The sequence below is a fragment of the Bos javanicus genome, chromosome 28 (genome assembly GCF_032452875.1).
Source record: "Bos javanicus breed banteng chromosome 28, ARS-OSU_banteng_1.0, whole genome shotgun sequence".
NCBI classification, from domain to species: Eukaryota; Metazoa; Chordata; class Mammalia; order Artiodactyla; family Bovidae; genus Bos; species Bos javanicus.
The window spans coordinates 10,175,087-10,190,591 of NC_083895.1; the positions used below are offsets into that span (position 1 = coordinate 10,175,087).

General features: G+C 44.6%; 1 protein-coding gene across 2 annotated transcripts in view; it reads right to left on the reverse strand.

The window, feature by feature from the left end:
* Positions 1-15,505, reverse strand: part of NID1 (nidogen 1) — a 96,448-nt gene that overhangs the window by 31,454 nt on the left and 49,489 nt on the right. For both annotated transcript variants that reach the window (XM_061404906.1, XM_061404907.1), the window contains exons 8-10: positions 14,913-15,158; positions 13,011-13,154; positions 5,579-5,704 (exon numbers count right to left, since the gene is read on the reverse strand). In XM_061404906.1, coding sequence (XP_061260890.1) covers positions 5,579-5,704; positions 13,011-13,154; positions 14,913-15,158 — 516 coding nt within the window. The remainder of the gene's footprint in view (positions 1-5,578; positions 5,705-13,010; positions 13,155-14,912; positions 15,159-15,505) is intronic.

Consider the following 15,505-nt stretch of genomic DNA (forward strand, 5'->3'; position numbering starts at 1 on the left):
TTTCAACCAGGTGCATATGAGTCCACTATGTGACTTTGGATAAATCCTACTAACTTTCCAGAGTTGCACTTTCTTCCTCTGTAGAACAGGAATGACTTCCAGCTTTTCAAGCACAGACAGGTCCAGGAGATGGGTTTATTATTTTCTAAAGGGTCCTGATAACAAGACTCCTAGGATGAGGACTCAGGAAGCAGGCATGTGACACAGAGGCTAGACAATCAGACTCCAGCTTGTACTCTTGCCTCAAGATGACAGTCAAGGGTTGAGATGAACTAACTCAATAAAAAATGCTTGAAATAATCAAGGAAACTTGAATATGGACTGGGTATTCAATCATGTTAAGAAATTGTTCATTTTGTTAGGTATGGTAACAGCTTTGTATTTGTATTAAAAAAATTGCCCTTATATGTCAGATATATATTATGCATATAATGTGCATAAAAAACTAGTAACTCTAGTTAGATGACAGGATATTGGGGGTTTTCTTTAAAGACTGAAATATACCAGCAAAATACTACCAGCCTCCCCAGCAGTAGCAGTAGTAGTAATAAGGATGGAAAAGATCTTCACGACCAAGATAATCGCGATGGTATGATCACTCACCTAGAGCCAGACATCCTGGAATGTGAAGTCAAGTGGGCCTTAGAAAGCATCACTACGAACAAAGCTAGTGGAGGTGATGGAATTCCAGTTGAGCTATTCCAAATCCTGAAAGATGATGCTGTGAAAGTGCTGCACTCAATATGCCAGCAAATTTGGAAAACTCAGCAGTGGCCACAGGACTGGAAAAGGTCAGTTTTCATTCCAGTCCCAAAGAAAGGCAATGCCAAAGAATGCTCAAACTACCGCACAATTGCACTCATCACACACGCTAGTAAAGTAATGCTCAAAATTCTCCAAGCCAGGCTTCAGCAATATGTGAACCGTGAACTTCCAGATGTTCAAGCTGGTTTTAGAAAAGGCAGAGGAACCAGAGATCAAATTGCCAACATCCGCTGGATCATCAAAAAAGCAACAGAGTTCCAGAAAAACATCTATTTCTGCTTTATTGACTATGCCAAAGCCTTTGACTGTGTGGATCACAATAAACTGGAAAATTCTGAAAGAGATGGGAATACCAGACCACCTGACCTGCCTCTTGAGAAACCTGTATGCAGGTCAGGAAGCAACAGTTAGAACTGGACATGGAACAACAGACTGGTTCCAAATAGGAAAAGGAGTACGTCAAGGCTGTATATTGTCACCCTGCTTATTTAACTTCTATGCAGAATACATCATGAGAAACGATGGGCTGGAAGAAGCACAAGCTGGAATCAAGATTGCCGGGAGAAATATCAATAACCTCAGAAATGCAGATGACACCACCCTTATGGCAGAAAGTGAAGAGGAACTAAAAAGCCTCTTGATGAAAGTGAAAGAGGAGAGTGAAAAAGTTGGCTTAAAACTCAACATTCAGAAAACTAAGATCATGGCATCTGGTCCCATCACTTCATGGGAAATAGATGGGGAAACAGTGGAAACAGTGTCAGACTTTATTTTGGGGGGCTCCAAAATCACTGCAGATGGTGATTACAGCCATGAAATTAAAAGATGCTTACTCCTTGGAAAAAAAGTTATGACCAACCTAGATAGCATATTCAAAAGCAGAGACATTACTTTGCCAACAAAGGTCCGTCTAGTCAAGGCTATGGTTTTTCCTGTGGTCATGTATGGATGTGAGAGTTGGCCTGTGAAGAAAGCTGAGCACCGAAGAATTGATGCTTTTGAACTGTGGTGTTGGAGAAGACTCTTGAGAGTCCCTTGGACTGCAAGGAGATCCTACCAGTCCATTCTAAAGGAGATCAGTTCTGGGATTTCTTTGGAAGGACTGATGCTAAAGCTGAAACTCCAGTACTTTGGCCACCTCATGCAAAGTATTGACTTACTGGAAAAGACTCTGATGCTGGGAGGGATTGGGGGCAGGACGAGAAGGGAACGACAGAGGATGAGATGGCTGGATGGCATCACTGACTTGATGGACGTGAGTTTGAGTGAACTCCGGAAGGTGGTGATGGACAGGGAGGCCTGGCGTGCTGCAATTCATGGGGTCGCAGAGTCAGACACGACTGAGTGACTGAACTGAACAAAATGCTTTATAAAATGGAAATTGAATAATAGGTACAGCAGGGTTCACTATGTTTTTCTCTCTACTTCTGTATATGTTTGAAATTATCCATAATAACAATAATTTAAGCCTAAAAAAAGTCAAGGGCTGAGGTCTAGGAGGTGATTTCCGATGGCTGGTTCAGATACTCTGGGGTTCATAAGGTACTTTAACTTCTGGTTTTATAGTTCTAAGGCCCAGGTCAGAGTCGTGGCCCTCACAATGTCATAATAGAACCTTTCCTTCCCTCCAAGGAGGCCCTCAGTGTTTAGATTATACTGGATACAAGAGAACTCCTCATCTTTTTCCTCAATGAGTCTTTCCAAGATTAATTCCAGTTTATCCTGCCTCAAGGGCTTCAGGAGAGAGAGTTCTTAACACTGCCAGAGGACAGGTAAAGAAGAGGATGCTCTTCAAAGGTCTGGGTCCATGCTGCTGCTGCTGCTAAGTCACTTCAGTCGTGTCCGACTCTGTGCGACCCCATAGACGGCAGCCCACCAGGCTCCCCCATCCCTGGGATTCTCCAGGCAAGAACACTGGAGTGGGTTGCCATTTCCTTCTCCAATGCATGAAAGGGAAAAGTGAAAGTCAAGTCACTCAGTCGTGTCTGACCCTCAGCGACCCCATGGACTGCAGCCTACCAGGCTCCTCCGTCCATGGGATTTTCCAGGCAAGAGTACTGGAGTGGGGTGCCATTGCCTTCTCCGCTGGGTCCATGAGAGGTTGGCAAAGTACCGTATTGGTGGATGAAGGCCCAGCCTGTGGACTTAGCAGCTTAAACTCCTGAAGTTGAAATGTTAACTAACTCCCATGGATTGGAACAGGGATCACTGAAGGAACTCCTATGGGCTAGAGGGTTACTAGATTTTAAATTGCTAAAGTGGTCCAAATTTCTGTCTGGAAAACAGAAAACCAGATTACACGGAACCAACCCAAAGCCACACTCTGTTTCCTTGAACCCCTCTCGTCGTCTCACTTCCCATCGTTTTTAACGTTCTTCTTTCCTCCAGGGTCCTCTCTTGACCAGTTCCTTCAGCTCACAAAATGTGAAAAGGACACACTTGGAGAATTGGGGTCAAACAAAGGTAGAAAAAATGTATTCAGACAGAATAACCAGCAAAGGAGTCTCAGTCCTCCTCCATTAAATATTTGTCATTTAAAGAATGCGAGTGATCACTCCACAGGTTGTGTTTGCTCCTGCCTCACTTTGCCCCACCCGTCATAACAGGGAAGGACCTTGCCACAGCCTAGATGGATGGGTCCTGCTCAGCCATCACCTTCATCTATGCTTCTGTTTATTTTATTATTATGTGGGGGGCAGCCAAGCTGCGAGGCTTGAGGTACCTTACTCCTCCAACCAGGGGTTGAAACGGTGCCCCTGCAGTGGAAGCAGGGAGTCTTTTAACCACTGGACCACCAGTTCCCAGGATCCAGTTTGAACAAGGAATGCCGGGAGAGTGAAACTGACCACTAAATTATCCAATGATGAGCCAGAGTATATTTTTTGCTTTCAGGCAGACTTGGTTTTATCCAGTGAGCCATCACTCTGTGTGGTTAAGTCTCAAAGGAGCCAATTAAAAGAGACAAAAGGCCAAGTAAAATGGAATTGCGTAGAGGCTACTGACAGGGGGAGAAGCACTTGAACTCGATGATCTTCAAGTGGTTTTCATACTTGTTTCTAAGCAATGGGATCCATTACTCAAACAAAATGTTACTCGAAATTTCATATACAGGAAAATGAAATACTCTGTCCTTGGCTTACTTGTGTCCCTATTGGCAGATCCTGGGCATCTCTAAGGGCTCCTTGGGACACAGGAAGCCCATGGTCCAGTCTAATCACCTCATTTTACAGGTGACAGAGAAGTTAAGTGTCCTCCTCAAAATCAAAAGCCTAGGAGTAGACATTTGCTTACCACCTGTGTTATACCCTGCTCTAGCCCTTCCATGAGGGTGGATGCCAGGAAAAGCTGGAAACAGAAACCCAGGACATCATGCCTCACACATGTCTGTCCCAGCATTGTTCATGTCACCACCCAAGGGTTAAAGGATCTGCCACCCAAGTTTGAGCCGAAATGTAATGTAAATGGTACTGCCACAAAAATAGACCTTTGAATCTCCTTCATTGAAAAAAGCAGAGAAAGAAAGGCCAAATTCAAAGAAATTGTTGTTCTCAATGGGAAAAAAAAAGATAGAGGTAACTTTAGCAGAGCTGAAATCTCAGCTCTGTGCAAAGGGACCTGGCTGTATCTCAGTACACAGATGTTTGGGTCATACTCAAAATATGAGAACGGCCTGTTCCCTCCACCCTCAAGACACCACCTCACCCTGGGACCTTGGCGGCCTCATATGAGTTTCAAGACACAGCAAACACAAAGCCTGCTAGGGTTTAGTAAACAGCAAGGAAGGGGAAAAGAGATGGTTCCTTGATGCAGTGAAAGAGAAATATGTTTTAAATTCGGAATAAATGTTGAGCTCAGATGCCCCTTCAGCATGTTGCCCTCCAGACCTAGAAATATCCAAGAATCTTTGAACCTGAAAGTCTTGGAAACTACAGGTCAAAGTGCAACAGTGGGTAAAGGGGGGGAAATTTAAATAATCTGGCTCTTTGTAGTCGGCCCATCATCACCACCACGTGGGATCTTAGTTCCCCAGTCAGGGATTGAACCCAGGGCCTCTGCCGTGGCAGATGCAATCTTAACCACTTAATCTTCCGCCAAGGAAGTCCCCTTAACTTCTAACTTTGATAGGCTATGAAGTTATGCTAGTACTTGTGGTTTGTAAAACAGAAATCCACAAACAGAAAGGCCCCAAATGAGTTTTAGATGCAAACCAAGAAGAATTTAATCAAAGGCAGATAATGACACAAATACCTAAAAGGTGTTCCCTCCACATGAATCCCAAGGCCACTGATTATAAGGAGAAACATGTCTAATTGTTTGAGTAGCTATTTAAAGAATAATGGAAAGAATTAAAAGGAGTTTTATAAGAAGAGAATGGTATTACTAGTGCAGACAAATAATACTGCTTATGCCTTGTACCTGTGACTCTCCAGGTAGTCAGAAGAAAGGAGCAGAGACTGATTCACCTTTGTAAACGGCCCTCCCCAACAACAAAACCAGGAATCTTCCATCTCAGCCAGGCTAATTACTGAGGCAATACCATTCACACAGGCACTGACATACATCCTATGAACACTCGTTTTGAAAAGTCATCTACTCACAGACATAAAGAACAGACTGGTGGTTGCCTGGGGAAGGGAGGTGGGAAAGGGAAGGATTGGGACTTTGGGGTTAGCAGATCCAAACTCTTATGTAGAGAATAAACAGCAAGGTCCTACTGGGTAATGCAAGGAGCTGTACTCAATATCCTGGGATAAACTATAATAGAAAAGAATATGGTAAAAGAACATAAACAAAAGTCACCCACAGCACTTACCCACACATGTTCCCGCCTCTGAAAACTGGTAGCCCTCCACACACTCACAGCGGAAGGTTCCTGGGTGGTTATTGCAGATCGCGTGATTGCCACACACCGAGGGCTGCTCTGAACATTCGTCGATATCTAAAGCAAAATTTTGTTTTAAGTGCAGACTTAAAAAAAACACCTCTCCCAACATCACTATACATAATAAAATATAAAGTATTTTGGCCTGCAAATGGATCCATTTTAAAACACATTTTTAGTATTCCAAAAGTATCGCTAAATATTTTCTTCTGTGCATAACTGGAGATAGTGATCCCAAGGCCCTCCTCATAAATAAAACTTGCTTCTCCCACCTCCCCCCAACCCTTTCCACCTTCCATCTCCTGGAGTTAGTTGTTGACCCAGGGACCACTAACATCAGATGGGCACATCTGTATTAGAAAGATGTACAGACAAGTCTCCCAACTCTGAATAAGGTTCCTAAGCTACAGACTGTAATTAAATATGCTCTGGTGGTGCCAGTGGTAAAGAACCAGCCTTCAATGCAGGAGACATAAGAGATGCAGGTTCGATTCTTGGGTGGGGAAGATCCCCTGGAAGAAGGCATGTATTTTTGCCTGGAGAATCCCATGGACAGAGGAGTCTGGTGGGCTCCACCAGAGTCAGACATGACTGATCACGCATGTGCCACCATCTTGAGTTTAAGGCACTAAAAGGCAAATCATTAACTCATAAGATTAAAAGTGATGTTCTCTCATAGGATAATTCTGCGGTCATCGAGTGGTATGACGGGAACAAAGAAATACACATTTCAAAGCTGAACACACACATACATATACACGTGTTAGTTGCTCACTCGTGTCTGACTCTGTGACCCCATGGACTGTAGCCCGCCAGGCTCCTCTGTCCATGGAATTCTCCAGGCAAGAATACTGGAGCTGAACACAGCTAGGTTCAAATCCTGCCTCCTTTGGTGACTAGCTTGTGTGGTCCTGGAGAAGCTGCCAAACTACTCTGCCTCAGTTTCCCTGTTAGTAAGTACGTACACTACTATTTATCTTGAGAAGTCCTTCTGAAGATTACAGAAAATAGATGCAAGCCTGACCTGCTCAAGCAATGTACCTATTGGGACTTGCCTAGTGGTCCAGTGGTTAAGACTTCATGCTTCCAGTGCAGGGGCATGGGTTTGATCCCTGGTTGGAAAACTAAGATTTCTCATGTCATGTGGTATGGCCAAAAAAAGAAAAAAAATTAAAAATAAAAGAAATGTGCCTATATTAAGTATAATACCTATACCACCAGCATGAGGCTGTTCCATTTCTAGGAACACAGACCTTGGATGGCCACGGCATTGGGAGGCCAGTCTGTAGTTACCACTGCTGTAAGGCTGGTTGACCCAGACAAAAAAATCAAGCTGATGTGTCATCTCCTTGGTTACCTGCCCACTGATGATTTGAAATAAACACAGTCACACAAGGTCCCTCTGTGCCAACCTCATTCTCAGGGTGTAGTTACTTCTGGCATTTTTCGAACTCTTGGAGATGCATGTGAGGAAGATTTCATAAGGTCTGAGACCACACAACTCCCCTCCCCTCTCAACCTCCCCTCCTCAACTCCATAACATGAATCTTGCTCGTGCGTTTACCTCCAGTGGCCTGTCTAGCCAGTCTCTTTCCTGATGAGGCAAAAGTCCTGCTGGCTTATTAGACAATGTCACACAACACAAGCATTTTTGCCACTTCAGCCCTACAGTTGGACCTACGCTCAGACAAAACACAAACCAAATGGCATTCAGCTTTTTGAAGCCATACTGCAACGTACATTTCTGTGACATGCTTAAGATATAAAATCTCATATCACTTACATGTGGAATCTAAACTATGGCACAAAGGAACCTACACACAAAACAGATCAAACCAGTCCATCCTAAAGGAAATCAATCTTGAATATTCACTGAAGGACTGATGCTGAAGCTGACGCTCCAATACTCTGGCCACCTGATGTGAAGAGCCGACTCACTGAAAAAGACCCTGATGCTGGGACAGATTGAAGGCAGGAGGAAAAGGGGGCGACAGAGGATGAGATGGTTGGATGGCACCACTGACTCAATGGACATGGGTTTGAGCAAACTCCGGGAGATGGTGAAGGACAGGGAAACCCGGTGTGCTGCAGTCCATTGGGTTACAAAGAGTTGGACGTGACTTAACAACTGAACAACAACAACTGAACACAAACTGACGCATAGACATAAAGAACAGACTTGTGGTTGCCAAGAGGCAGGGTGGGCGGAATGGATCGGGAGTCTGGGTTTGGTACATGCAAACTATTACATTTAGAACGGATAAAAACCAAGGCCCTACTGTATAGCACAGGAAACTATATTCAATATCGTGAGATAAACCATAATGGAAAAGAAGATTCATTTTGATATTTGGCAAAACTAATACAATTATGTAAAGTTTAAAAATAAAATAAAATTGGAAGATTTAAAAAAAAAATAAAGTGATTATTGATAAAAAAAAAATAAAATAAAATAAAAAGCCAAGTATACATGTGTATAACTGAGTTCTTTACTGTAGAGCAAAGACTGGCACAACACTGTAAGTCAACTATACTTCAGTCAAAAAAAAAGCGCTGCAAGATGTCAGCCCAGGGGACAAGTCCAAGTACTGCTGGAAGGTTGCAGAACAAAGCCCCACCGAAGCCCCCTTTTAAGAAGCTGGAGCTGGGCTGGGGTAGAGGGATATTCAGCAAGTGTGGCTTCCTGGCTCTATCCACCAGCTGCTGCCTCAGCAACATGGGAGGAAAAGTCATTCTGGCTTCACTGCCTCTGCACTGCAGCTCTCAGAGGACACCCCGTGCAGACTGCAGGGCTCCACAGCCGAGACTGAGCTGCCAGAGCACAGAGCAGCAGTTTTCAATCACAGGGACAGAACACAATCACCAGGGGATATTTTCCAAGCTTCATTTCCCCCGGAAGGTTTTTTAAAAAGTATTTATTTATCTGGCTGTGCTGGGTCTTAGTTGCGGCATGTGGGATCTTTAGTTGCAGTATGTGAGCACCTTAGTTCCTTGACCAGGGATGAAACTCAGGCTCCCTGCACTGGGAGTGCAGAGTCTTATCCACTGGATCACCAGGGAAGTCTGCCACTGGGAGGTTTATGGAAAGGGAGATTGCATGTTTCAAGAAAGCTTCTTAGGTGATTGGAAGGATGTCCTCTGGCAGGCCCTACTGGGAGAACCACTGGCAAATAGGATCTGGGGGCTCCTGGGATGAGGGAGGGAATGGTTCCCCAGCACCATTCCCACCTCCACAAAGGTCTACACGTAAGAGCCAAGCTGGGTGATGCCTTTTTTTTTTTTTTTTTTTACAGCAAAACCCTAGCAATCTCCCTGCTGATATCTCACGGTCCTTATAGTTTGGAAATTCTTTGAATGTCTGATTGAAACCCTCTTCTGTAAATGGAAGCTAGGACTCTAATCCATTCTTCAGTAGAAACAATGAACTAGTGATAACTGTTCCTTATAGAATATCACAATATTTCCTTGAAGATTATTGTTCTTGTTTGTGTGTGTATATGTGTGTGTGCATATGCTCTCAGTTGTGTCCAACTCTTTGTGACCCTGTGGACTGTAGCCCTCCAGGCTCCTCTGTCCATGGAATTTTCCAGGCAAGAAAACTGGAGTGGGTTGCCATTTCCTACTCCAGGGATCTTCCTGACTCAGGAATGGAAGCTGCGTCTCTTCTGTCTCCTGCATTGGCAGGCGGGTTCCTTACCACTGAAGCACCTGGAAGTCCATTACTGTTCTTACTGGTCAATATCTGGACAACATTTTCTCTAGGAAGAGATTTCCTCTCAAATAAATCATTCCCTAACCCAACAGGAAGATCCTGAATTATTCTTGTAATCACTGCTTCCGTTTTGACTTTTTTTCTGAGTGGCTACTTTTCACATATTTTCAAAAACTCCAACAAATAATAGTTTCTCCAGTGTGTCCTCCTCATAAATGCCAGGCTCTGGGAGGAGACTCGTCTCAGGACAGATTTGTTAAATGCCTTGAGTGCACTCAAAATTACTCAATGAGAGATTGTCCAAAACTCTCTCTTACAGCCTCCCAACTGAGAAATACAGGGAAGCCGTCCTACCAGGCACCAGAGCTCTGATTCAACTGGAAATCTTCTCCAAATTACCCTGAACGGTCACCTTGCAGTATCCAACCAACCCCATCCTTGTTCTGGATGTCATCTATCATTATATCAATGCGACACACGCTGAATGACAAAGGCTCATCCTCATTCTTCTCTTCTGAGGCACTTTCCAGGTCAAAATAATATGTGAAGTGATCTGCTTAATGCAATTTCCTACCAACAGCCTGGTGTCTCAATGCATTAATACTACGAGGCTTATTCTCGTGACTCAGAACAAAAAGTAGCAGGACTGGGAACAGACCCACGTGCAGATTCCATGGGGCAAATCTGCCACGCTGAGGGCTAACCATAGGGCAAAACCAGGTACACATGAACATGTCTTCGTGGGCGAGGACATAAGAAGGGTTTCCAGGACAGCAACACATCAATCCATAAAGCATGGCTGGTTGTGCCTTGGGAGATGAAGCAGCCAGCCAAAGCAGGATTAGCCCAAGGTTATGGCTTCAGCGAGGCGGGCATGGCAACCCACTCCAGTATTCCTGCCTGGAGACTCCCTTGGACAGAGGAGCCTGGTGGGCTACAGTCCATAAGGCTTCAAAGAGTTGGACACGTCTAGAGCGACTAAGCATTCATGCACGTATGGCTTTAGCAGTTGGAGAAGATGGCTCCATGTTTTATTACTGTTCAATTTGCTTAGGAAGCTGAAGCTGGGCTGCATAAAGACTACAGAGTTGGAGGCTTCTGCTAGAGAAATGGGGTCGCCCCATCTCTATGTGTTGTCTGGCAGGGCTCTGCTCACACACACACGGGATCATGCTGCTCTAAACCGGCCTGAGCCAATTCAGCCATTCAAGACTGGTGGGCTCTCTGGGGAAATACTGGGAAACTCTGAAGATCAGAGGTGAGTAGGAACTATGTCCCCTACACAGTGGTATGTTACAAGGGAAACAAGTCTCAGACTGAATTCTGTCACACAGACAAAGATATCAGCAAGCTGGCTGAACAATCGTACAAGCTGTTCCCGTAAGCCTAGTTTCTGTTCTTCATCCTTTCAGGCGTTCCAGTGAACACCATTCGTAAATTTCACTCTGAAGCAAATGCAGCATGATCAGCTAACCTTCACACTAAATCAGCACACTAAAGCTGCCATTAATTGGAGGCATTCAGTGGATTCAATTCAGTGGATTCCAGACCACAGGCATCATTCCCATACTCCAAATTCTGCTGGGCTACACAGATTATTTTGGCTACAGTCATTCAAGGGGGCTGCTCATCATTCTAACCAAACAGACATGTGCACACTACCCATTTCACTAGGGAAGCTTACCTCTAGCATTCCTTACATTTGTTGGTGAGCATACCGTGGCAGGTTAAGGAAGCATTCGACATTGTGGGTTTTTGGCCATAAGGCTCAGCTTGTGGGATCTTAGTCCCCCAGTCAGGGATCAAACCTGTGCCCCTTGCAGTAGGAACTCAGAGTCCTAACCACTGGACCACCAGGGCATTCCTAGCATTTGCTATTCTTACACTAGTTGCATCTGTGTGGATTTTTCATCAAGATAGGAGTCAACTAACTGTCTTTTGGTGGCAAATTAAAATTTAGTAACAAACATAAATATCAAGCTGTTTATGTGAAAGTATTCAAAGTGAAATTTTAAGTAATAAGTATTATACAATGAAGACAGTGGAATAGAGGCACTTAAGTCAGGTACTCAAGGTCCAACATTCTAATATCCTTGGTTCCAGTTTCCCATCTGTAAAAACAGGAGTAAACTTCCCACCCATGAGGGTGGCTGCTATCAAAAAAACAAAACAAGTGTTGGCAAGGATGTGCAGAAATTGCAGCCCTTGTGTACTGGTGGTGGGATATAAAATGATGCAGCTGCTGTGGAAAACAACGTGACGGTTCTTCAAAAAAGTCAAACACAGAGTTGATGTGATCCAGCAATTCTACTTCTGGGTATATCCCCAGAAGAGTTGAAAGCAGAGTCTTAAACAGATATTTGTACCCCTATGTTCACAGGAGAAATATTCACAAGAGCCCAAGAAGTAAAGCAACCCAACTGTCCACAGACAAATGAATGGTTTTTGTAAAAAAATGAATATATGCATATCATGGACTATTTCTCAGTTTTACAAAGGAGGGAAGGGGGTTAAGGGGGAAGGGACAAACTGGAAGATTGGGATAACACAAACACACTACTATATATAAAATAGATAACTAATAAGGGCCTACTGTTTCGCACAGGGAACTCTACTCAATACTCTGTAATGGTCTATAAGGGCAAAGAATCTAAAAAGGAGTAGATATATGTAAAACATATTCACTTTGCTGTACAGCTGAAACTAATACCACATTGTAAATCAACCATAGTCCAATAAATTTTTTTTTTTAAGTAAGGAAATTGTGACACAGGCTACAATATGTATGAACCTTGAGGATATGATGCTATGTGAAATAAGCCAGTCACAAAAGGACAAATAGTACATGATTCCACTTACATGAGTTACCTAGAGTCCTGGAATTTGTAGAAAGTAGAATGGTGGTTGCCAGGGGCTGGGGCCAGGGGCTATGGAAAGTCATTATTTAATGGCAATAGGGTTTCAATTCTGCAAATGAAAAGAGATCTGGACATGGACGGTGGTGATGGTCACACAACGTGAAAGTACTTAATGCCACTGAACCGTACACTTAAAAATGGTTAGAATGATCAATTTTATATTATGTGCACTTTACCACAATTAAAAATGATTTTTAAAAGACAGAAATGAAAACATCTATCAGAGCTGCTGAATTAGATGAGACGGTGTTTGTGAAGCACCTAACACAACAATGTTACTAACAGTTATGGACACATGTTAAGTCACTTGAGTCACGTCAGACTCTTTGTGACCCCATGGACCGTAGCCCCACCAGGCTCCTCTGTCCCTGGGATTTTCCAGACAAGCATAACGGAGTGGGTTGCCATTTCCTACTCCATATGGTCATATTATGTGTAGTTATAAGCAGCCCTGACTTTCTCTTTCCTTTAAACCTGTGTATTCTCAAGATGAAGTGGTGTATGGCCTTATAAATTCTGCTCTGCTGCTTAGAGTCGGGGCATCTGATCAGATGATGAAGGGGCCAGGACCCTTACCATCGTGGGGAAACACCAAGTGTGGGGCTTAAACAACTCGGCACACCCATCAGTATTTATCTCCCCTGTGTTTCCTTGCCTCTCCCAGCTCTCTGCTTTACAGTATCTGTTTGCCCCCCGCAAGCCTCCCCACACATGTCAGAGCGAATGGCTGTACCATAGCAGGTCCGTCCGTCTCCTCGGAAGCCGATGGAGCACTCGCAGGTGAACTGGGTCCCTGGGCCAGGGCGACAGGCCGCATTGGAGTCACACCCATGACTGCCAATGTAGCAAGGATTCTGAAGGGCATCAGGGGAGCCATCTGCAAAGGCAGAGACATTGAAACCACGTGAGGATTCAGAAACACTTACAGGTTACCTCCTCCCCCAGAAAGTAGGACAGGATTGATGACCAGGAAACCTGCTGACTCCTGCTCACTTGAAGTGGGATCAGCAAACTACATCCCTTTGGACTCATGTCTATTTTTATAAAGTTTTATTGGAAACCGGCCACATGCATTTACTTGAAAGTGGTCTATGGCTGTTTTTGTGCTACAGTTGTAGAACTGCACTCATGACAGAAACTGCATGATGAGCAAAGCCTCCAGGATTTGCTGTTTGGCCTTCTAAGAAAAAATATGCCAACCCCTGATGCCTGGAGCTACAGCAGTCAAAGGAGGGAGAGAAACACCTGCCCTCTTCTGGTGTATGGAGAGCCAAGGGCCAATCTGACCAGCTGGAGAAGTGACCTGAGTATGGAGGGAGAACCAAAAATAACTGAGATAGAGAAATACCACACCCAGACACCAAATATACGGAACCTCTAGGGCTTAAAGACTTGGACTACGTGCGACCTTGAGGCTGGGCTATCACACTGGCTCCAGCTTCTTCCACAACCAGAAGCAGCCCAGACCAGACCCCAGCTCCACATTGTGCTGTCCCAGGGCAGAGAGCTCGCTGTAGGCTCTGGGCCTGACTTTTAGCAGATTTGATTTGGATTTCCCCAAGCCCTGAGCACACATTCCTTTCACAGTGAGTGTCAGAGTTTTTTAAAATAGGCACATGAAAAGATGCTCAATATCACTAACTATCAGGTAAATGCAAATAAAAACTACAAGGGGTACTACCTTTCGCCAGTCAGAATGGCCATCATTAAAAAGTCTACACATAACAATGGTGGAAAGGGTGTGCAGAAAATGGAACCCTCGTGCACTGTGAGGGAATGTAAATTTGTGTAGCTACTATGGAAAATGGTTTGGAGGTTCCTCAAAAAGCTAAAAACCAGAGTTGCAATATGATCCAGCAATCCCACTCCTGGGCATATATCCAGACAAAACTACAAAAAGATACATGTCCCTATGTTCACAGCAGCCAAGACAGGGAAGAACCTAAGCGCCCATTGACAGATGAATGGATAAAGGTGTGGTACATATATACAACAGAATATTACTCAGCCATAAAAGGGAAAAGGGAATAATGTCATTTTGCAGCTACATGGATGGACCTAGAGACTACCTTACTAAGTGAAGAAGTCAGAAAGACAAATACCTATGTTATCATTTATATGTGCGACCTAAAATATGACACAAAGAACTTATTTACAAAACAGAAACAGGCTCACAGACACAGACAACAGACCTGTGTTGTCAAGTGTGGGGGGCAGGGGTGGGCGAGAAGGGGAGGGTAGGACTGGGGAGTTTGGGATTAGCAGATACAGACTATTACATATAGAATGGTATAGAATGGATAAAGAACAAGGCCCTACTGTATAGCACAGGGAACTATATTCAATATTCTGTAATAAATCATAATGGAAAAGAGTAGAAAATAAATACAGAAATAAAAATAAATGCCCGGCTGCACGCAGGTGCAGCCCTTGAATGGTCTACTCTTTACCTTAGGTTTTCTAAGAATCATAGATGAGAAGATGTTTATTTTTGTCAGGAGCTATTTTAGCATGACTTTCTTCTTACCGAGAACAAGAGATGAAGAACAACACGTCAAAAACACAGAGAGGGCCACACAGGTGGACACACACACACACACACACACAACTCCCAGTCCGAGCCGCCACCTCTTACCCCTCACAGGACCAATGGAGTTGCTGAGAGCGTAGCGCAGGATCCTCTCCTCCTGGTTGTACAGGACAAACACGCTGTCCACAGAGAGCTGCTGGGTGCTGGGCAGGGCCGGCCGGGAGTCGTCGTGGAGGCACTCCCGGAAGGTGATGGTCTGGCGCCACCGGTAAGTGTGGGCGTGCGAAGGGGCAGTGCCATGTCGCTCGGGCTCCGTCACCGTGTACTCCCGGGTGGAGAATGATGTGATCACTGGACATGGGTGGAAGCAGGAGACAGAGGAGAGAGCTTGAGGATGCAAGAGGCTTAGGACATGAAAATCATCAGCAGGGCTTCCCTGGTAGCTCAGTGGTAAAGAATCTGCCTGCCAATGCAGGGGACATGGGTTCGATCCCTGGTCCGGGAAGATACCACATGCTGTGGAGCAACTAAACCCCTGCACCAAAACTATTGAGCCGGTGCTCTAGAGCCCAGGAGCTGCAACTGCCGAAGCCCTGGGACCGTAGAGCCGTTGTTCCGTAACAAGCGAAGCCACTGCGATGAGAAGCCTGCCCCCCGCAACTAGAGAGCAGCCCCCACTGGCAGAAACTAGAGGAAAA